Here is a 23,116-nt window from a genome sequence, read left to right as displayed (position 1 = left end):
CAGTGTCGATCAGTTGATCTAGCTATTCATCTTGGCATGGACGGTTCGGTTTGAATTTGAGCGCATATAAATCTGAACCGTGCATTACTCAATTAATATTCGAGCCATCAATTGTTGAGATAAACGGCTGCTTTGCAAGATGCAGCATCCCCCATGCCGGCAGGGTCAAACATCCAAAGCTGTTCCAACAGACTTACGGCGGGAAAGCTTTATTATGTATAGGCACAAGTGTCTAGTTCCCACCCTGTAATAAGCTGTAAGTTCTGGTATGAGAAAGTGAAAGAGTCAATTATTATGGCTTGAGTTTATTGAAGCTGCATTGATATGATATGGGTTTAGTTGAGGGTTTTGCTGTTAATATCGATCAGGTTGGTAGGTTTCATGCACCAATCAATCTTCGCTTATAATTAATGCAAAAAACCATCCAAGGGTACTTGAAAGAAGACAAAAAAACACAAAGCAGCAAGGGCAATATTGTAATCACGTGATAAATGGAGCTATAAATAGCAAGTAGAGTACTGACCCTCAACGTAGTCCTAAAGTCCCAAACATCTCTCTCTCTCTCTCTCCACTGCTAGCTGAACACTTCTGAGTAGCAAAAATGGTGTCCCGATGGCTCATTCTAGTAGCGATTGTGATCTTCTGCGTTGCCCAGGTAGAGATATAAGTATCAGAGTGTAGTTCACTTTGATCAAATTACACAGCTTGCTATGTCACTAACTTATCAGTGCGACTGTAGGTATCATCTGATGCAGAGATCGAAGAGCACCAAACCCAGGTTTTATCATCACCCCACACCCAACGTCTCTCTTTTTTGCTTTGCTACTTTGACACCATACTCCTTCCCGCTTTCCCTAAACCATATTTTTTGTGAAACCTTTGCTTAAATTTCAGATGGTGAGGGGAGCTAACAGAAGACTCTTGCCATTACTGGGTATGCTCTCTCTCTCTCTCTCTCTCTCTCTCTCTCTCTCTCTCTCTCTCTCACACACAGGCGCACTCGTGTATTTATGTCTCTGTGTGCTTTGTGTGCGCTTTTGTTAGGAAACGTAGTCTTGCCCACTTCTAAAGTTGTGTAGAGGCTCTGAGGCAGGGGCACTTAGGCAGGGCTGATAAACAGACCGAACAAGTCGAACACTACTCAAGTTTGATTTGAAAACTTAACGAACTTAACGAGTGAACACGAGCTCAAATCCAAGCGGATTGATCTGTTTAGGAACCAGGTATTTGATGGGTGTCTGAAATTGTATTATTTTGGGCAGATTGTGGAGGGCTGTGCAAAGAGAGGTGCAGCGTGCACTCGAGGCCAAACGTGTGCAGCAGGGCTTGCGGGACGTGCTGCGTGAGGTGCAAGTGTGTCCCTCCGGGCACTTCTGGGAACAGAGAGATATGCGGCAAGTGCTACACCGACATGACCACCCACGGGAATAGGACCAAGTGCCCTTGAAAACCATAAAAGGAAAAAAAATGGCCCGCAGCTGGCTTTCCCTCTCCTATGTTCCATAAGCTAAATACCAAGACTTCCTGTTTCGCTGTAAAAAAAAAATTCTCTCTCTCTCTCTGCTTTGCTAAACTAGGGTGGCTTTCGGCTGTGCTATATGAAGTATTTGTGCTCCTGTTTGTAGTAGTTCTGGTTTTTTTTTTTCCCCCAATCCTGTAGTAGTTCTGTTTGTTCAGCTAATATCTTATGTTACGGTTGTAGTCATGTATTCCAGGTGGTGTTATGCGTATGTTGAGATTGTATTGCACCTCTCTCTCTCTCTCTCTCTCTCTCTCTCTCTCTGTGAATCTAGTACTCCCTCTCTCTCTGTGAATCTAGTACTCCTTCCGTTCCAAATTAGATGTCAATTTTTGATATCCGCGTCAATTTTAATTTCTTATATTTTTTGAGTATATTTTTTAATATGAATCTCAAAAAATATGTAATATGAATTTTATTTGATAGTTCTCGATTAGTTTTACTATACAGAGTTTTCAAATTTATAAAAAAACATTATAGATTGAAAGATATAAGCGATAAAAATAACATAAGTTTCAAAAATTGTGTATAATTCTTGTAAAATTTGAGACTTGATAAAGCTGTCCTCCACGCTCATCCGCTCTCGGTCCGTCTTTTTTAGCACACATCTTAATCGGATCTGACTAGGGACCAGAGCAGGTGGTTCACTTTAGGAATTCCTTGTCAAAACGTAACCGGGGACCATAGAAACTTGGCAGCCAACCACAGAACCAATAAAAAAGCCAAGAACATGCACAAAACAGAACAGAACCCTACATTTATTATAACGCTTTATTTCGACTGTGATTTGTTGAGGGAAAAGAAGCAAAGGAATTGTACCTCATCATCAAATAAGAAAAAGGTGAAGTAGAATCCATTACCTTTGAACATCTCTTTTGCAAAAGTACGATTCAAATCGAGCCTTAACCAACGGAATTAATATACAACATCAAGAATGTCTTCCATATCCATGGCATTGATAAAATTCGATATAGCTAATGGAAGGAACGCATAACGCATGTTTCCTTGGAACAAAATGACAGGCTGGTTAACCAATTTAGAAGACTTGTCAACAATGAAGTGTCGCTGTCGACTGAGATGTAAACCTCGTTGATTAACATGGTTGAGATTTAGAGTTTTGTAATCTGTAATAGTATTTCTAAGCTTAGGCCCTGAACACAAGGAAATGGGCCTGGGTTGATGAGTGTGAGCACTGGAATTTGATAGTAACTCATTACCTCTCATGATTTAGCTCTTCCATTTGTGTTCTTCACACGTTGTCAGCGACTAAGTAAACTTGGTGACGGCTTCATCTCTTGCACATCATCGTGAGACTTGAGGTATACCACATGCCACTACTCATCCAGTGGACTTAGCTTAGTTTGCCGTCACATGTTAGCACGTTTCTCGCACGTAAGAGACATGTTTGGGAAGCTCAAGGGAGCTAGGCGTGCTTGTGTTTAGGTCATGGTTCGCGGTGGCTGGTTTTGGGTAGCAAAGAACAGCAATTACGCATAATTGCATGAAGGATTGTAACAGGTGGTGGAAAACCTGGAAAACCACATGGTGAGTTGTAAAGGCTCTACATGAATCTATTGAGAATCACCTATTTTGACTCGGCAGTTAAAGACACCCATGAAAAGCCGGTAGTGACTGTAGAAAAGCAGTCGAATCATTATGGAAATACTTGTGTTCTTGCTTTACATTTCTGCTTGATGTGATGACGGTATGGTTGCATCTATTAGATGCATGCAACGGATGAAACTCCCACATGCTTGAATTCCACTATGTTAAGTGAGGTATAAAAATGGTAAACTTGAATGACAGATTAGATTGAGGTTGAAGAAGCTTAACCAAAAAAGAACTGTAGCACACTCGGCCTTCTTCTGTAATACTACCAAAACTTTAATTTACATCTCTAGAAAGATCAATTACCAGTTGAGTGTTTGAATGCCCCATTACTTATCAAGCTGCTCAGACCTCGTCAAGCTTATGCTAGAACTCTATCCCCAACGGATAATGTGTCGCCAACTTCGCTGCGACCTAAAAAGAAGTATCAAAATTCAGCTCGAATTTGAAATATGTTCAATAAACACAAAATAATGGATAGTATTCAAAATTAATCATGGAAACTCGATTCCGAAGATGAGCTCCATTGTAATGCCAGCACACAAATTGTAATGCATTGCCGACATCTTTCTACCAGAATAACAACCCTTTTTCTTTTATTCACAGTAGAAGACAATACTGCATAAGTGATATGGATCTTAAATGAGATCCAAACTCAAGGACAGAAAAGAACCTCTCTTCTTAATTCTTTTCCGGAAGCTTCTCTTCCTGCTAAATGCCTTCTCCTGCAGCCATAAGAACCATAGGACGTGAGATAATAATGAAGACAGTTCACATAAAAAAATCAGCCAAGAGATTGAACTTTTAAAAGTAAACATCTATGCTTATACCAAAACAAAAGCTTCCCGCCAAGAAAGAAAGAAAAAAAAATAGAATCCGAATTCAAATTCAAATTCAAAAATTACCACGGGCAGGTCTAGTGTCCCTGCTTGACGAACAGCATCAACAAGATCTCGGTTGGAATCACTATACAGGCTTGTAACAAGTCCAGGCAGACCTGCTCTAGCAGTCCGCCCAACCCTATGCAAGAAATCTACAGCAGAAGTGGCAAATTCTGCCTGGAAAACATATCACAAGTTACAGAGAGTTAAAAATCCATGAAAACGTTGACCATGTTATGTGCAAAACAGCGAGCTGAAAAGAAGAAAGCGTGGCAAAAGTGAGAACAGAAGCAGATTTTAACCCTGCTCCCTGGTGCTGTCTTTTACTAAACTCAAAATGTGAGAATCTATTTCATCAAAAATCCAGTAATTGAATTTTTTTGAAGTCTGCATATTCAGAGCTTATTCACAGATTGCTAAACATATGGGCAAAAACGGCTTTTTTCTGTTCCCCTTGCCAGTCACTGCGGCTGCTGCCACTCCTCCCCCCTCCTTTCCATTGCCGCATTCCCCTCCCTCACTGCTACTACCGCAGCCTTGAATAACTTAAAACGAAGCCAAATCCCAAGCATTGCCAGAGTAGTATCTCCATTCATTATCCAAAAAACATATTCATATGCGATACTTACGTAAATCACAGAGATGATTGGCCAGTTTGTATCTACTCCTATGCGTTCATTGACAAAAGTTTGTGCCACGAAGGAGGGGGCTGCAGTGGTGGGGAGTCAGTGGCATAAACCCCCTAAATAAGCTCTCAATGTGCAGATTTTAGCAGAAATTTTTAATCAATTATTTCGTCCATTTTCCCAATGGAAATCAAAATTTCCCTTCCATGGTCTCTGAACTCTTCCATATTTGTGAAGTACCCATCTTGGATTTCACATATGGATTAGGGTATGAATACGACGTATGTGTCCTTTTCTAATTGGACATGCACCCACAAGTACATTCAACCAACAGAGTTCAGCATGAAACTACGCATAAGACTCCCTTCTTTCCATAAAAGGTTTACGTTAGTTTGAAAGAACCATCTTATCCGAAATAAATGGATCAACTATCTAGAAATGTGATATTTAGCCATGTCAAGGTGTCCTTGGGCCTGAAAATCTGATGAATTATAAAAAGCGAGAATTACATGTATCTAACACATGGACAAATCCGGACCAAGGAGTCAATGCTAAAAGCATGAACATAATGGATTTGGAAGTAGTACCTGAATGACATGTGAAACATTTGTTACGTCAAGTCCACGTGCAGCAGCATCAGTGCACACAAGAATACCACCTTTTTGTTGGAAATCAACCAAGTTCTGTGTACGCTCTTCCAAAGAGGTATCACTGTGGTAACGGAAGCATTCAATCCCAGATGTCGCTAAGATCTTAGACACTGCTTCAACAGCCTCAACAGTGTTTGCAAATACCATTGTTCGACTTAATCCAGCAGCAGAATCTAACTCTTTGGATCTGAATCCTTGTTTTACAGAATCTATGAGAACATCCACCTGTGTATCAACCGTAACCTCAATCCACTTTTGCTCCAACCTGAAACAGGAAACAGAGAAACCTATATGAGTAATAAAACATAACCATGATTATAGCTCTTGAAGATGAGTGCATAATCAAATGGTTTGCATCTTAAGGCTAACAGTTGCATCATCAAATCGAAAAAACAAGTATGTCAAATTACCAACATCAGAGAGAACAATACTTCACTACATTGTCAGGCATACCAGCATACCATATACCCAGGTAAGAAGAAGAAAGTAACAGTAAAAGTTCTTCATTGCCGTTGTTGCCAAGTTTTAACCAGAGAAAACATTTTAAGGTGAAACCATGTCTTATGACTTCCCTCACACCTTATCTACTTAAGTTTCTCTCTAACTACTTTGCAATTGATCCAACCAATCACAGAGCTTCATTTTCAATAGGTTTGGCAAATGAAGGGCGAAGTAGATTAAAGATGGGTACAGAAATAATCTAACAGGATGCCAGAGTGAAACTGGTAGCAGTTTCTTACTGACGCAAGTGAAAAGCGTACATAATGAAACAATTGTTTTTACATGTGTGTACATGTGGAAGAACTACAGCAGCTCTAAGCAACAGATACACTACTATTGGACATCAGCTATCAAGCATTGCATATTCTGAAGTGGAGCACTCGTGAGGAAAATAGCCTTTTTAATTTTAAGTCGAGACGTGAACATATACACTGTTTTTTTGAGCAGTGAATAGCTAATCAACATGGAATTACTGGCCAAGTAATCATACTGGTCCTGAAATTGAAATGCCGGGAATATTTATAAGAAGCCTCAGCAAGCCAATTACGAAAGCGGTTCATGAAGTCAAGAAGCAAAGCAACATGACAAAACATCAAACTAGCAAAATCATGAAAAATAAACTACAGGTAAACAGGATATAAGGGGGCACCTAGGATTGTGATGATGGAGATAATGTCCACTAACCCAACTGGCTTCGGGAAACATCCGTTTCAACACTCCCCCAGCAGTTTTCTTCCCATTTACAGGAAGCGTGGCTGCCACAAAAATATACTGCTTACTCCGCTCATAAAATTTTCTCACCCTTCTCCAATCTTTTCTCTTAGTGCCCTCAGCATCTACCCCTTCTGTTAACTCTTCAAGAACAGTATCATCCTCAGCACCTTCCTCCTCTGGTAGGTTGAGATCAGTCTGAAGGTCCTTATCATCTTGAAATTCACTAGCAATAAGAGAATCAGAACAGGAGTCCTCTGGCTTCTCAACTACTGATTTTGTAGCGCGAGACAACAGCTTTTCGTCAAAACGAAACAGGTTTATTAGACGGATAACTTGGTTCTGAAAGCTCCCACAGAGCAACATATCAGCTTCATCAAACACCTATCAGTGTTGAACAAATTAGAATCATGTTGTGAATTTTCACAGCAGCCAGAGAAAATACACAGAGTGGTGGAGGAAGAATTACCACATATTTGACACCACGTAAGATATCAGCATGACGACGCTTCTCTGAGTCGATTGCACGCAGGTAATTTAGAAGAGCAACAGGGGTTGATACAATTATATCTGGTGCGTCAACTGGCCATCCCTGGAACATCAAATTGCCACAAGTAGGAGATGAATGATGAATCCTATAAGGTTTTCGCCCAGATGCTATTGGGAAAAAAAAAAAGAAAACATCATACTCCTCTACTAACACATTGGAAAAAAAAATTCTACCAGCACCAGATAAATGATGTGTCATGATATTTGAACCTGCGGTAGGAAAAGGGGGGAGTAAAATAGTTTATTTTCCTTCTTCTCCTGTTTGGAACCTAAAGAAAGAGAGAAGAAAGACACAAAAAGCGTTGTATAAAAAGGTTTAACTTTCCCTGCATTCCTCATTGTTTTCCCTTCTTATCTTGTTCTTTCCACGGGTTCCAAACAGAGTGAGGAAAATCAAATCAAACTGTGAGTACCTGCCGCCCACAAACAGCAGCAACCCTAAGAAGTGGTTCACCAGCATCATCACAAAGACCGTTGGCCATACGAACCACTTGCTCACACAGCATGACATTGGGGCAAAGAACAAGAGATAGCTGATGAGGAAGCTTCATTTCACCATCCACAGCTGAATTCATGGAGTTATCAGGTATGGTACACAACTTCTCCATCAGTGGAACAAGGTAACCATGTGTTTTACCACTACCAGTCTCTGCTGCGACCACTACATCATTTCCAGAAAGAATACATGGTATACAAGATGCCTGAAATGCAAACAAAAATATCCCAACAACTATCTCACTACCACTAGAAAGTGAAGGGGATGCAGCACAGGCAGACATGTTTTCTATTAACATGAGAATTGCATGGAATACTCAAGTCGTAATCGATAATGCCAATAAGCATCTGAAGTTAACTCTGACACATGTACTCACATATCATAAGGCCGTTAAAAAAAAACTCACATATCATAAGGGTCAATGGTGCATATTCACATCTCAGGGAAAGTCGTATCCATTATTGTCAACCAGATGTCAGTTGACTACAAAAATCGATCACTTGAATTGGATAAGTACATAATACGGAGGGCATTATTAGCATTTTCCATACAGGATGACTTCCGTAGACTATCATTATTGCAGCAATTCTTTACAAATCTCCAAATTATCTTTTTGGAGTGAAGGCCGAAGCCATTTCCTTGTGCAAGTGTATGCTAGTTCATTACCACGCAAAACTAAGACTAAAAATAAACACTTTACAGCCATCTAATTTCCATGAAACATCCAAAAGTGAAGCCATTGCTGATCCAAATTGATTGGAACACAAGGATTAGTTAATTAGCTTTGAGTTATCCGATAATGAAGTCATTGACTTTAGGCTGCGTTTGGTATGCCTAAAATCTAAATAAGCCGAATTCTTTGGCTTCCTAGCTCATTCACACAACAAAGAAGTTACCGTCAAAATCAACCGTGCTTCTCTTTGTTTCTATATCCTACTACAAGCATTTGTACCATAACTCAATAAAAATCAGCGGCCGGTTAGCGTACCTGAACGAGAGAGGGTCTATTGAGGCCGACGTTATTGAGAGCTCGAGAGAGCCGATCAGACACTCCGAGTGATGTCCAAGAAATGCTTTCTTCGGCGAAGAACGTGTCCGTTCCTCTTTTATCTCCGACCTCCGCAGCTGCAGCTGCGGCGGAGGTCGCAAATGACCTAGTTCTACTCCGGCATGGTGGTCTAAGCCAACGCAATTGCGAAGAAGAAGAAGAAGAAAGAGATGATGAAAAATGGCTTATTAGAGGTGAGAAAAGTCTTGGGGGAGACGATTGTCTGCACAGGAGGAGCATTGAGACGCAACGCTGATGCAAAATCATCAGAATTTGTGCTGTGATGGAACGGTAATTCGATGTGCGAAGTCTGTGAATGGGCGTTGGGTTTGGGGGTTTAAGGAAACCTGTAATTAAACCCTGCTTCGGCGAAGAACAAGGAAATGGATGGATGGATGGATGGATGGAAGAGGTTTTACGGAGGTAGGGTTCCAGTGTTATTATTTCATCACAGCAAGCACGTTTGTTCGCGAGGTTATATCCGTCCTTTTACGTCAAACGGGACGAAACCTTGTCCACACTTCAACACAAATGATGCACACATTTCTTGCCTACATGTCTTTTTTCGTCAATTTCAGGTCCTAAAAGATGATCCGAATCACTTATTTTTATAAAAAAATTTGTAAAAATTGAACTCGATCAGATAACAGTACCTATCGATATCCGATTGAGTTAAGTTATTTCAAGAACCCTTGAAAATTTATTTTCAAAAAAATCAGATTCTCTTCGCAGGAGCGAGGTGAGTCTCACAAAAAATATATGTGCAAGCTTTGGGTGTATCAGCTATGTGAGCAGCAAAACTGTTCAAAAAACTATGGGTACATCGTTTGGTATACATCGAATTTTGCGGGATTAATCTTGAGATCGCACACAATTGATTAGCGTCGAAACTCAACTAAACTCATGCGGATATTGACAAATACTTGATTAATTTCTCATCCCTGAATCTGCAAGAACAAAAATTGGAAATTAATAAGCCTTTACCGATATTCAAATAGGCTGCATTTTTAAAAGTTCATCAAAACAATATTTTAAACAAATTGAACAGTTTAGATCATTTTTATGAGATCTCAAAGTGAGTGTCACACATAATCTAATGTATATTTGATGTACACAAAATTTGTATCCACTCTAGTGGTGGGTGGTGATGTTACATGGAGTCAGATCCTGTTCAGTATGGGGTTACCCTTCAGTCCGGTCCAGTTCGGCCTTTTGTGGGTCCTTTTTGGGTCCATAACAATGATCGGAACCGTTCACAGTTTAGAGCTCGTTGAGACCAACGACCATACCAAAAATCACGTTGATCTAATACCGTTTGGTATCATTTCAAAATGTATTAAGTTTGAAAAAATTTGTTGAAGGGTTGTAATCCTGTGTTTCTCACCTTTTTTTTAGACAACATTAATGCATTTTGAAATGATAACAAACGGTATTTGATCAACGTGATTTTTGGTATGGTCGTTGGCCTCGACGAGCTCTAAAATGTGAACGGTTCTGATCATTATTGTGGGCCCGGAAAGGGCTCACAAAAGGCCGAACTGGACGGGACTGGAGGGTAACATACTGGACGGGATCTGAACCCATGTTACATTCCTTGTACTTGTAGGCGTAGTGGTGAAAATAAACACGAGCGCGTCTGATAATAAGTACTCACGGTAGTTTGGTTTTAAGACATGGGGTAAGTTCGTCTTTCCCGGAGTTCTGGCCGCTTGTAGAAGAAGAAGAACAAGAACAAGAAACACTGAACTGAAAGCACCGAAAGCTAGAAATGGCGCCAAAGCGAACGAAGAAGCAATCACCGCCGTCTGACCCTGACGGAATGTTCGCCGGGATGGCAGTCTTTCTGGCCGAAACCGGTGTCCAGCCTCGTCGATTACAAGTATGTATTCTTTCTGTCTCTTTTATTTTGTTTCTGATTCAAACTATTTCTATTTATTTTTTTTGGCTTTGGTGTTGTGAAGATATGGAAGCAGAAATTGGAGCAAATGGGGGCTAGCATTGAAGACCGGCTGTCGAAGAAGGTCACTCATGTTTTTGCTATGAATTCAGACTCTCTTCTTAAGCAAATTGGTCGAGAACGTCTCTCCCGCTTCAAAGGAGTCAGCTTCTCTCTCTCTCTCTCTCTCTCTCTCTCTCTCTCTCTCTCTCTCTCTCTCCCCGTTCCTCTTAGTTTTTGGGCTTTTTTCTTCTTCTTGTTTTGTCCTTATTCAAATTTTTTTCCCGTTAGTTTTGCACACAACTCTTTCTGGGCTTTTCAGGTTTTTTCTCGGATATTTGCAAAAAATATCGGGGGTAAGTCAATTTTTTTACTTTTCTGATTCATTGGAGAATCAATAAAACACAAAAGTTTGACGCAAAACTAACAAACACAAATACGCGTAAAAAGTTTGAATAAGAACAAAACCAAAAAAGCCAAAAGCCAACACAAAAAGCTAAGGAGAACAACACCAGTGTATTTGTGTAAAGGATTGCTATTGGCATCTCCTATTGTTCTTTATTCCTTAACACGTGCTAATTTGAGCTTTTAACTCCTTATTCTTGAATTATTTTGTGGTTGCAACATATCTTTAGTGGCAATATTTGGGGTGAGTAATTTGGTGATAGATGAACACACTCTCATGTTTGGATTGAAAATTAGGTAAAATGGTGAGAGAGGAGGGAGGAGGGAGAACTCTTTTGTTTAACCAGTTCTGTTTGTCAAAAAAGAAAAGGGTGAGTTTTGGTGAGTAACTAAGTTGACTGGTTGTGATTTCCAAGATTCCTGGATTACAATTGCAGTAAGAAGTAAGACATGTAACCTTGGTGGCTTTATTCCCTGTCTCTCATACTTTGCTTTATTTTTCCCCAATACGATGGAGAGAAATGCTAATCATTCCTTTTGTTTCCTTTTCTCAACCACATGACATACCACATTACTTTCTTTCTTTTCTCACTCCCTAGACCAAACAAATCGCTGACGTATGAGGAACTTACAAGCACCACTTCTTTCTTCGAAAAAGAAACTTACCATTAGAACTCGATCTCCCGGCAGTTTGATTTCAAGTTCTCCCTACCGGGGGTGTTATCATATATCGATGTTGCCTTAATAGCTTTAGCATGCAGTTCTAACCTTATGAAAATTTGTTAATCATACTTGGCACCGCTTCAAACGAGAAGTGGTTGCCCATCTTAACTTCATGCCAAAATCTCTGTTAACTTAGTCGCACTCATTCAACCTAGGCAGGTTGTCTTGTAAGTCCATTCTTTTAACTCCCCTACGCATAAATCACTCCTTTGATTGTTGTGGAGAATATTTCTATGTTGCAGCTTTACATGAGTATTAGTGGCAATTGATGAAGGCTTTATGGGTGGCAAGTCCTTTTGATGTTTTAGCCCATGTGTTGTATGAATGGACTTCTAACCTATGTTACATGGACAAGTGTACGGGTGTCAGGTGCTTTTGAGTTTCAAGTTTTATATTCATCTGATTTCCATCTCATGGACACGGCCACACAGGACATGCCAACTTGTTCAAATTTCCTAGTGGATATATTTTTATTTTCTAGGAGAAACAAAGAGTATGAGGCGCCTTAGGGTAAATTAGAATTACAAAATAGGCGCATGGTATAGGAGTTCTATGTATAGTTCATGGTAAATTAGAATTACAACATAGGCATTCTGGGTAAATGTTCAACTAAACATGTAGGACCTAGATAGGTACTATATACATCTTCAAGAGTCCATGTAACCAGGCTTCTGAAATCATTTCATAGGCCTGGACTACTCTAAACCAACTCTTGCTAGTTCGTTTTATTGTAGTTTTTCTGGAGGAAGTTTGGTGCATCCTGAATTGGTTGGCTACTGATTTTTTCACAGTATCTGAGTGACCAATTGGCTATCCTGTCGGGTTGAGGCTTGAGGCTACATATCAAGTGTACTTTTGGAATGATATTTTGAGGATTCTTGTTCTCAGAGAGAGATTTGTTAAGGTGTTAAACTTTAATGTTTCATTGCTATTAGCAGAGTATTCTACTTTACAAGTGGCTGGAGGACAGTTTGAGTATAGGGGAAAAAGTATCTGAAGCTCCATTTGTCCTAGCACTGAAGTCAGGAGCAGCAGCAGCTTCATCAAAAAAATCTTTGGAGGAAAGTGGTTCTAAAGGTGCTGATGGACATGATTCCAGTGATGTTGAAACGTCCCAACATAAAAGGATCAGAACCTCTCCAGAATACCACAAAACTGTATCTTCAGAAGATACAGCCAGTGCTGTTAATAATGATGCATACATTGGTTCTGATGATTTGTCCGCCCCTCTGGTCCCTGTTAACAGCAGTCCTACTACCCCTGATTCTCTAAATAAAACTGTAATATTTTTTTTCCATTTGTTGGATTGCTTGTGAAACTTATGAGCTTTCTTATCTAGTTTTTCTCTTTCTCAGACATGAATTTGCAGCCCTAAATTCCTTATGCTTTTGTCCCGAGTATTTCTTGAAGTAAATGATCTATGATTTTCTAATCAGGTTGGAACTTCAGACTCATCATTGCCATATAGCCCACCTGATCAAAACCAAAATATTACCGAGATATTTGGGAAACTTATGAACATATATAGAGGTGGATTTTGATCTCTTTTCTTTTTTCTTTTCACCAATGTTAAACTTTGTTAACATGTTTGACGCTACTAGCTAGCTCTTTCCGAATTCTCATGCAATAGAACTCCTTTTCAATGGTAGCACTTGGTGATGATCGGAGGTCTTTCAGCTATTCTAAGGCCATTGCAGTAATTGAGAAGTTGCCCTTCAGAATTGAAAGTGTGGATCAGGTTAAGCACCTACCTGCAATTGGAAAGTCAATGCAGGATCATGTGAGTGAACATATTTAAGTTCAAAGTTACGGCGTTCAAATTTTTGCCTTGGCGTGGTTGATTACTTCTCAACGTTCATATCATCTGAAGTAGGGCTGTCAACTTTCAAATTGTTTCAGGATTGGATCCGGTCCATTGACAGGCCTAATCTGAAGTTTACTTTTATGTGTGGTTGACTATATAATGTTTATTCTTTCAGTATAATCCCTTTGGGTTTTGTTTTCTATGAAACTTTATGGGTTTTTTTTGTCTGAAGGTAAATCTATTCTTTTACTGGATTATGGACTATGCTATATTAACTATGAGTGCCTCATTTCATATGCTTAGCTGCATATGGGAGTTGTTCCTCTGTTCACCTTCGTTGGATTCAAGTTGCCAGTGCTGTTTGCATGCAGATTCAGGAGATGGTGAATACAGGGAAGCTTTCTAAGTTGGAGCACTTTGAAACAGATGAAAAGGTGTAGAAAAGCTTCTTAGCAAACTCAAAGTTTCTTTTACCCATTATTGCTATTTTTTCATCATTGATGTGCAGATGTTCAACGCGTTGTCCACTTTCTTTTGATTTTGATTTTAATTGTGGAATTTGTAGATAGACAATGTATTTTCTTGTTAGTTGTTGCATAGCTTAATGGCCAAGCCCTTTATGTGTTATTTGGATCAAAGGGAGGACATTATATCTAACATCCTTTAAAATATTAGATGAAAGAGGAAATCTGTTGATTAAAGTAATTTAAGGTAAATAGGATGTTCCAGTCCAGAAATTGCTCAATTTTCACTGGTCTTTATGTTCTCTTTTTATAGGTGCGGACAATAAGCCTATTTGGGGAAGTATGGGGCATTGGTCCAGCCACTGCTCTGAAACTTTACGAGAAAGGACATCGAACTCTGGAAGATCTGAAGAATGAGAAGTCATTAACAAATTCACAGAGGTTAGGGTTGAAATATTTTGATGATATCAAAACAAGGATTCCACGTCATGAGGTCTGACCTTTGTTCCCTTCATTCTACATTCTGCAAGTTTGGAAGTTGAGATGATGTTGTGATGCACATGTTGATTACACAGGTACAAGAGATGGAACATCTTTTACAGAATGCTGCAGAAGAAATTTTGCCTGGGGTGAGAACTATTTTTTGGCATATTAAATTGTTTCTGACTTGCTTTATTTTCACTTAAGGCTGCCCACTTTGGTCCTTGAAAATTACATTATTTAGCAATAAATGTACCTCATTAAACATGGCTCATCACTAAATGCTAAAAATGAGCAGTGGTGACTAGAAGGTAGTTATTAACTTTGATCTGAGCACTTAATAAATGTTCAGCACCAAAAATGATTGCTTTTTGGCACTGTTAGTTAAGTACCAAACTGTTTTCACTTGATCTTCAGTTTTTCCTAGGGGGTTTTACATGTAGCTCCTGTTTTGGACCTCCTCTTCCTGCACACTCCAAAAAAAACAGAAATGCACCGTTAAGGATTTTCGGAATATTTTCTCAAAATTGCCCCTATAAAAGTGTCTAAATCAATAAAACCCTATAATAGGAAAGTGCACCCTAAAACCCTATGAAAGTGCCTAAGCCTAAACCCTAGGGTACCCTATGAAAGTGCCTAAAATCCTAAATCTAAACCACTAAAACCCTATAATAGAAAAGTGTACCCTAAAACCCTATGAAAGTGCCTAAACCTTAGGGTGTCCTACCCTAGGGTACCCTACCCTATAATAGGAAAGTGCACCCTAAACCCTATGAAAGTGCCTAAACCCTAGGGTAGTACCCTACCCTACCCTAGGGTACACTACACTATAATAGGAAAGTGCACCCTAAACCCTATGAAAGTGCCTAAACTGAAACTGAGCTCGTCCTTTATGAGAATTAAGTGCACTGTTTCTATCGAGGTAATTTTCTGTTTACGTAGCAGCCCTATGGATGTTATTTTGATTTTATGTAGAAATTGAGGTATCACCCTTTTAGAACTGATGGTTAAGGGATACCGAATATTTCTCAGGACTTCTGTTTGATATGTTCCAAGCTAACCGTATTTAACAACCAACATAACTATTTCCTACTTGCCTCCAGGAATGGACCTTATATCATTCTCAATTGAGAACAATATAGAATATCACTTTTTTCCAGAGAAGATTCTTGCATCCCTTTCCCTCCATATAGGGTATACTGCTGCCAAATCCATGACATGTTTCCGCACTTGGATTTTATGTTATTTTGCTTTGGCCAAGTCATGTTAGTCCAAACTAATAAGATATGGATCTGAAATTTTGAATTACGTCTACTGTCCTATAAGAGCCATGCTTCGTTCGTCGACATATTGAAATATGATCACCCCAAGCGTAGGGTAAATACGTCCAATTGAAGCATAATAATCCGGAAGACCGAGATCATACCCAAGGGAATATTTAATACGGCTTGGATGGATTTGTAGATGTAAGCAAGGTTTTCGGCTTTTAGGCAGTCAACTTTGTTTTATGTATGTGGTGGAAAATAAAAAGGTTAAATTAAAAGGGAATCAACTAGGATAAAAAGCAGGTTAGGTCTAGAAGTTACTAACACTCATGACTCGAATAAAGTCACGTTTTTCAACCAATTACACGGTTTAAGATACTCAACTAAGGTTCTTAAGCCGGAAGATAAAATAGTTTGATTACCAAGCTAGCTCTAGAATTTATTTAGCAAACACCTCGAGTGATAGAGCTCCAAGCATCATGTGTGGTAAGTAGGCGATGCTCTTACCTACACATGATCAAGGAGGTTAGCACCTTAGCAATTTGATAAATAAATCTGAACTACACATCGATTTTCAAACCAAAGATTCGAACTTTTTTGGTGAAAAATGCAATTTTTACTCGAGCCATGAGGTGCTATTCACCCATGACCTAACCCTAGAAAACTACTCACACATATCTATGAAGATAAGAGCAAGCAAAAATCTACTAAGCATAGTGAAATAACAACACTTGAAGAAAACTAGATTAAACAATAGATCGGAGTAGCGGCTACAACTTTAATGAAGACAAAAACAACAAAACTAAATTAACTAAGGCAGAAAATTAAAATTAAAGTGCTGGAAATGAAGAACAATTCAAAAAGCAAGCAAATCTAATTCTAGATCTAAAAATGATGCAATCAAATCTTTTTTTGTACAAATGACATCACGCCTTTTATATCCTCCAAGGTATGCGCACAGAATATCCCAAAAGATGCTCCAAAGATGCCCTCCGAAGCCCTCGGTACCGATGGCAAAGGCCATAAGTTGCTGATGAACGGGCCTCGGTACTGATTGAACGTAATCAGGTCTATTGATGCCAAGCTAGGTAAGGAGCTGGTGCAAAAGCTTCGGTACCGATTGAACAGATTCTTGTCTACCGATGCCGAAGTTGTCAAGGGCTGCTGCTGAAACCAGTCGGTACCGATTGAATGTAATATAGTCTATCGATGCCGAAAGCTTATCTTCAGACTTGGTCTTGTTCTCTGCTTTACCATGCCTTGGCGAGGCGTCTGGTCACCTCCAGGTCCTTGAATCTTTGTCATTGGATTCCGATGACTCCATTCTTGGTCATTTTTGAACTTTGAATATCTTGGGCCAGCCTTGAGCTTAAAAACTCCTGCTTTGAACAAGTTTCTACACAAACGAAACCAAACTACCTTACGTGCAAAAGTAATTAAAAACAACTAAATTAACGATAAAATTAACTAAAACTAGATAACTAGTGCACCCTACATTGCATTATCAGGTGCTTATCAAGCCATTCCTCGCTATGTGTTGGCCCCCCATTGATTTTTGAATTATGTGCTGAAGGTGATGGTGGTATGTGGAGGATCATACAGGCGTGGAAAAGCCTCTTGTGGGGATCTGGACATTGTCATTACTCATCCTGATGGGAAAAGGTCAAGATCACTTTTTCTATTATCTTGGTTACTGCATTAACAGATTCAAATGTGTGCATCGATGACACCTCATGAGAAGGGAATAAGTTGCATTTTCTTGAGCTCAAGAAAACACATTATGCAAATTATTAAGTGGGTTTTACGGTACCTGTCCCTCAAACTAAATTATTTCCTGACTTTATATTCCTTAATGTTATGAACGAGAGTCTCCAACATCTATTTCCTAGTTTGAGGCATTTGTATCCTGGGATAGTTTGCCTGGAAACATAAAGGTGGTTAGATTATCTATAACTTCTCAGTGTTTTTCATACTCTCTCGCATGAATCAAAGTAGCAGTTATTTGCATATTTGTTAAAGAGAAACTGTTTTCTCCTTGCTTTCTACTATTTATGTTAATGCTATTTCTGGAAGGCTGATCAGTTCTCTTTCTTGTTCCAGTCATATAGGCTTTCTTCGAAAATATGTAAAGCATCTGAAGGATATAAAGTTCTTAAGGGAAGATTTGATCTTTAGTATTCACAGTGAAGAGGTAATATGGTGTAGAATATACATTCGATATGCATGCATTTTTGTTCATCTATTTTTCTCCTCGTAGCCTTTGTCGACATTTGACTAGGAGTTCAGGGAAGATAGATAAGTATAAATCAAACCAAACCGAGCATTATGTCCCAATCCAAGATAGATAAGTATGAACCTTCAAAATGGTAGTTTCTTTCTTCGTTTTTCCTCTTCCTTTTTCTTCTCAGAGGTGAGTAGCAAATACATTTCTTAGTAGTGAAAACCAGATGTTGGATGCCTTAAAGTGGATACTGCATGGTCTTTTACTTGTGAATATCAGCTGCAACATTTAAACCAACAAAACTTTTCAAAAAAAAAAAAAAATTAAACCAACAAAATATAGTTTTGGTGGTTTTTGGACAATGTTGATGCGATCATATTTTGGTCAATGAGGGCCTTATTTATCAATCCAAGGATCTTGTCAATATTGTAATCAAGCGTTTTTGTTTTTGGTTGTGTTTGGTTGAGAGTTTAGTTTAGTTTAGTTTTGGTAGTGGGTGGAGAGAGAAATAGAGTAATGATTGAAGATAGGGGTAATGATTGGAGAGAGATAGAGAGAGATGGGAAAGTAATAATTGAAAAAATAGGGTAATAATTGGAGAAAGAAATAGGGTAATGATTGAAAACAAAACTAAAACTAAAACTAAACCACGAACCGAACAAAGCCTTTGTGTTTTTTTTTTTGTTCCAGAATTTAGGAAATATTGGAACTATATTTGCTTATCTTGATTGGTCTGCATGTTATACTGTTGACAACAGAATATGAATGAATATGCAAACATTTCCCGTTCAGATCAAAAGATATATGATTCTTGCACATACTATGCTCCTTTGTGTGGCTTAAGCCCTTTCCCTCTGAATACAACAAAATGCAGGGTACTGATGCGGGAGTTGATACATATTTTGGTCTTTACACATATCCTGGTCGAGAGCTGCGACATCGTATAGATTTCAAGGTAATTTGACGAGCCCTACTCTACAGTTGAATAGGTAAGGGATTCCACTAAATTCCAGATTCTGGCCGAAGACTTCTACTCTTTTTTCTTTTCTTTTATCAGCGAAGACATGTACTTTTGTCTTCATGCAAGCATAGTTTACATAAATAGTACCAAGAATGCTAGTAACTGAAGAATTTTTCAAGTGGAAATCTTGCGAGTGCACTTAAGAGTTACCATCATTTTGAGCTGCAAATTTGTCTATTTCACATAGATAGTGATTTTTTGTTTTGTGATAACTGGAGAGTTATTTTCTCGGATGAGCCACCTAATTTCCAAAATAAATCCTATGTGGTAGATAACTTTCCACATCTGATTTCCTTGGCGAGCCGCATTTGATCCTCTCTGGGATGTAAATAATTGCAGAAATTTATTGTTTGGCTGCTTTTCCTAAATTCTCTTCTGCTTCATAGGTTTATCCAAGGGACATATATGCTTTTGGACTAATAGCTTGGACAGGGAATGATGTGTTAAACAGGAGGTATGCTCATTTTATCTTTTGATTTAGACAAGACTTTCCTAACTTCTAATAAATGAAAAATACTTTCACAGTTATGTTTAAGTATTACCATTGCATGTTTGTGTTTGAGCGTAGAATATGCTTTCTGCAATCACAAAAGGAAACCGAAATAAGAAGACTACTCATCAGTGGTCCTTGGTGAAGTGATTGAGCTATATGGATAAAATGCTAATTGGCCACATGTTTCAGCTTTTTTGGTCTGTACTGGAAGATACTTTAATTTTTGGCCATTTTGTCATTCTGGTGCAGACTGAGATTACTTGCGGACTCGAAGGGATACCGACTTGATGATACGGGGCTGTTTCCAGCTACTCAAAGTTCTAGCAGTAAACGGGTATGTAGTTGGTTTAGATATAACCTATTTTGCCTTTTCCCTTTGTTGGCCTCTCATCTTTCAGCTCTCCTGTACATGTCATGCAGGGGACAAAAGCCAGCGGAAGTTTGCATTTTAAGACGGAAAAAGAAGTGTTTGATTTCCTGGGATTTACTTGGCTTGAACCACATGAGAGGAATCTGTGAACCGCTGACATGTTGATAGGTTTTGTGATCAAGCTGTACATATAGGCATACACTTGGGGCATGGGCTGCTGTGTGTTTTGACTTGTAAATAGTTGAGATTCAAGTAAAAGTGCTCCCCCAGGTGTTCTTTATCTTGAGCTGAGCCTCCGTTACAGTGGTTTAGTCAGATGTTGCTGTCAATATTAGCCTAACCAATCTTTCTCGAACCAAGGGAAGAGAATTTTGAAACTTTTCTGGTTAATGGAATGTCATGATAGTTTAGAACAGACTGCGTACATCTTCTCGGCAAGAATTATTTTTCTGTTTCGAGAAGCTTGGCAGAACCACTGTGCGTTACAATATCTTGTAGAACATGTATAATCTTGGTTTGAGAAATGCTTCAGTTTTGTTCATTAAGCAGTTAATGGAAGGTATTCATTGCGTTTGTGGGTTTTGCTGAAGTCCTTCTGAGGATAGTTTTCAGTTGTTGGGGTTTTCCGTTTTGGGATGAAGCTTCTGTTATTCAGCCCTCCTTATTTTCTACTTTGAGAACTTTCTATGCGGCTTCGAAGAAAAGACCCAAAAAAAAAAAAGAAATATTTAAACAAGAAAGGATTTCTAGTGGGGCGAGTATTGTTTTCTAAATTCAAGAACATGTAATTTGATTTTTATCTGGTTGTGACTTAAGTATGACCATCGTAGTAGCCTTCGCCTTGTGTAGAGTTTGTTCCTCTATTCTTAATGATATGCTCATGTCCATAATTTGATGGAAGAAACTATGGTACACACGGTATACCGTATGCTTAAATTATGACAATTTGTGATTGGGCAAATTATAGTTACCCCCTTCTAACTAACCCTCGCGTACACTTACCCCCCTCTAACTTCTTTTTTTGGCACTTAACCCCCTCAAACTAACTAAAATTCAAACGGTCATAACTTCAAACGGTCATAACTTCTTCGTTCAAAATCGAAAATATGCAAATTATATATCGATTTCGAGGTCTTGAAGTTAGCTTTCTAATGACACCAAAATCGCATCACGATTCAAAGCACACAGAAAGTTATGATCAAAAGAGTAAAGGCTGGTAGACAGAAAGACCGTTTTGATCATAACTTTCTGTGTGCTTTGAATCGTGATGTGATTTTGGTGTCATTAGAAAGCTGACTTCAAGACCTCGAAATTGATATATAATTTGCATATTTTCGATTTTGGACGAAAAAATTATGACCGTTTGAAGTTATGACCGTTTGAATTTCAATTAGTTTGAGGGGGTTAAGTGCCAAAAAAAGAAGTTAGAGGGGGGTAAGTGTACGCGAGGGTTAGTTAGAGGGGGGTAACTATAATTTGCCCTTTGTGATTTTCCTTATACCAATTTTTGGTTTTCTAATGCATATTTATGATTCTAGTTACGACTTATACATTAAAATTTACCTGTTGAACATTAACAGGTTACCTATAATTAAAAAATATTGTTATTATGTAACCATAATTATTCGTACTGAAATCCATAATACTTGTACCCTAACCAAATATATACGTACAATATCAAAAATTAAATAATGTTACCCACAAATGTTATAACAACACCATAAATTGGCATTATTTTACCACAATGAATCGTACCAATTTTTTTTTGACTCGTATGATATTCCGTAACAAAATCAAAATATGCCGTACCAAAATCAACAATTGTTATACCCAAGCCAAAAATATTTGTAAAATATCACAAATTTTATACAATAACCACAATTATTATGACAACACCTAAAATTGCCATTTTCTTAACACAACGTGTCATATCAAAAGAAAATATATTTAAATACCACAAATTTTATAACAAACCATAATTGTTATGACAATACCATAAATTGACGTTTTCTTACCACAATGTGTCGTACCAAAGGAAATTAATTAAAATATTCCGTAATAACACATGTCTAAAATACCACAAATTCAGTAATATAACCAAATTTGTTATAACAACACCATAAATTGACGTTTTCATACCCACAACGTCTCGTATAAAAAAATTCAATCAGAATGTTCAATTAACGATAGTTATAATTAATAAAATATCATACCTCAAATTCAGTAATATAACCAAATTTGTTATGACAACACCATAAATTAACGTTTTCATACCCACAACGTATTGTATAAAAAAAATTCAATTGAAATGCTCAGTTAACGATAGTTATTATTAGCAAAATCCCATACCGCAAATTCAGTAATATAATCAAATTTGTTATGACAACACCATAAATTGGCGTTTTCATACCCACAACGTGTCGTATAAAAAAAATTCAATTGGAATGTTCAGTAAACGATAGTTATAATTGACAAAATACAATACCACTAATTATTTTCAATTCCCGCCACATTATTTTTTCAAATTTTAAAATTTTCACCATATTATCTTAATTTTCGATTCCCTCTACACTATTTTTTCAAATTCTTATTTGTCCCTACACAATACCTCAATAATTTAAACTAAAAATGAGGTTCTCGCACAAAATTTTCATCCAAAAAATTCACCAAAAAGTAAGTATTATACCCAAATTTTTGAATACAACTACAATTTCCTCTCAAAATATTAGTCTAAATCAAATTCTTTTTCTACAAAATTTAAGTCAAAAAATTAAAATTCCTTCGTGGAAAAATGAGAGGTCACGAAAAAAATAATTATCCAACTGTCTCAAATGCATACAATTTCAACACTAAAATGGAGTACAAAAAAATAAGTGTGAATATCAAAAAATAGAGTGTGAAAATTACTCTCCTTTTTGTAATTGGTGAAATTAATTATATTAGTACCCAATCTTATCAATATTCAGGGCGCACTTAACAATTGGCACTATATATTTGACACATGGATCGGTGTCAAACCTTCACCCTATGCTTACCAATCCAAATTTAATGGTGGTCCTTGGAACTAGGTTGTGAAAGTAAAATCTAAATAATTTTGTAAATTTATTGTCATTGTACTTTCTTTCAAAAAAAATTATTATAGTCGACATTTTGATTTACACCAATGACATAGGCTATAATATTGATCTACAAGTGTAGGCCCAGCACTAGGATGGAGGCATTTGAGGCCTCTGTCTTCTCAAATTTTCAGCCTGAAAATAAAAGCCCTTACATACAAGAAAATATTATATAATTAATAGCCTTTAGAATTACAAATTCTGAATTGTGTACCATAGTGATAAGGTG

At 38.0% G+C, this 23,116-nt stretch overlaps 3 protein-coding genes across 9 annotated transcripts; 2 read left to right on the top strand and 1 right to left on the bottom strand.

Moving 5' to 3' along the window:
* The first annotated feature begins 500 nt into the window (after positions 1–500).
* LOC131310109 (gibberellin-regulated protein 11-like) lies at positions 501–1,748 on the top strand. The gene is made up of 4 exons (XM_058336922.1): positions 501–655; positions 740–778; positions 895–934; positions 1,263–1,748. Exons 1-4 carry the CDS (start codon positions 602–604, stop codon positions 1,445–1,447), a joined length of 318 nt encoding a protein of 105 aa, XP_058192905.1. The 5' UTR covers positions 501–601; the 3' UTR covers positions 1,448–1,748.
* A 615-nt stretch (positions 1,749–2,363) lies between these two features.
* On the bottom strand, positions 2,364–9,049 carry LOC131310108 (DEAD-box ATP-dependent RNA helicase 22). Of its 2 annotated transcripts, XR_009195125.1 has the most exons (9): positions 8,530–9,049; positions 7,459–7,746; positions 6,966–7,088; positions 6,435–6,880; positions 5,222–5,549; positions 4,033–4,185; positions 3,801–3,852; positions 3,434–3,541; positions 2,364–3,049 (listed from the first exon to the last, which is right to left on the bottom strand). XR_009195125.1 is itself a non-coding variant. In XM_058336921.1 (8 exons), exons 1-8 carry the CDS (start codon positions 8,854–8,856, stop codon positions 3,489–3,491), a joined length of 1,770 nt encoding a protein of 589 aa, XP_058192904.1. In that variant the 5' UTR covers positions 8,857–9,049; the 3' UTR covers positions 3,174–3,488. The 2 variants fall into 2 exon arrangements, 1 of the variants encoding a protein (XP_058192904.1); XM_058336921.1 differs by lacking the exon at positions 2,364–3,049 and having other exon boundaries at positions 3,174–3,541.
* Positions 9,050–10,270: 1,221 nt separating this feature from the next.
* LOC131310106 (DNA polymerase lambda) lies at positions 10,271–20,344 on the top strand. 6 transcript variants are annotated; one of them, XM_058336914.1, is made up of 14 exons: positions 10,271–10,468; positions 10,551–10,688; positions 12,589–12,933; positions 13,090–13,183; positions 13,303–13,433; positions 13,829–13,891; positions 14,235–14,414; positions 14,497–14,550; positions 17,240–17,328; positions 17,767–17,857; positions 18,762–18,842; positions 19,295–19,362; positions 19,651–19,735; positions 19,822–20,344. In XM_058336914.1, the coding sequence occupies exons 1-14, from the start codon at positions 10,358–10,360 to the stop codon at positions 19,918–19,920; spliced, it is 1,629 nt and encodes a 542-aa protein (XP_058192897.1). In that variant the 5' UTR covers positions 10,271–10,357; the 3' UTR covers positions 19,921–20,344. The 6 variants fall into 6 exon arrangements, with proteins under 6 accessions (XP_058192897.1, XP_058192903.1, XP_058192899.1 ...); XM_058336916.1 differs by having other exon boundaries at positions 10,272–10,468; positions 10,551–10,610; positions 12,592–12,933; XM_058336915.1 differs by having other exon boundaries at positions 10,273–10,468; positions 12,592–12,933.
* The last annotated feature ends 2,772 nt before the right edge of the window (positions 20,345–23,116 follow it).

Source organism: Rhododendron vialii, chromosome 12a (assembly GCF_030253575.1).
Source record: "Rhododendron vialii isolate Sample 1 chromosome 12a, ASM3025357v1".
NCBI classification, from domain to species: Eukaryota; Viridiplantae; Streptophyta; class Magnoliopsida; order Ericales; family Ericaceae; genus Rhododendron; species Rhododendron vialii.
This window is presented reverse-complemented; position numbering and strand designations above follow the sequence as displayed.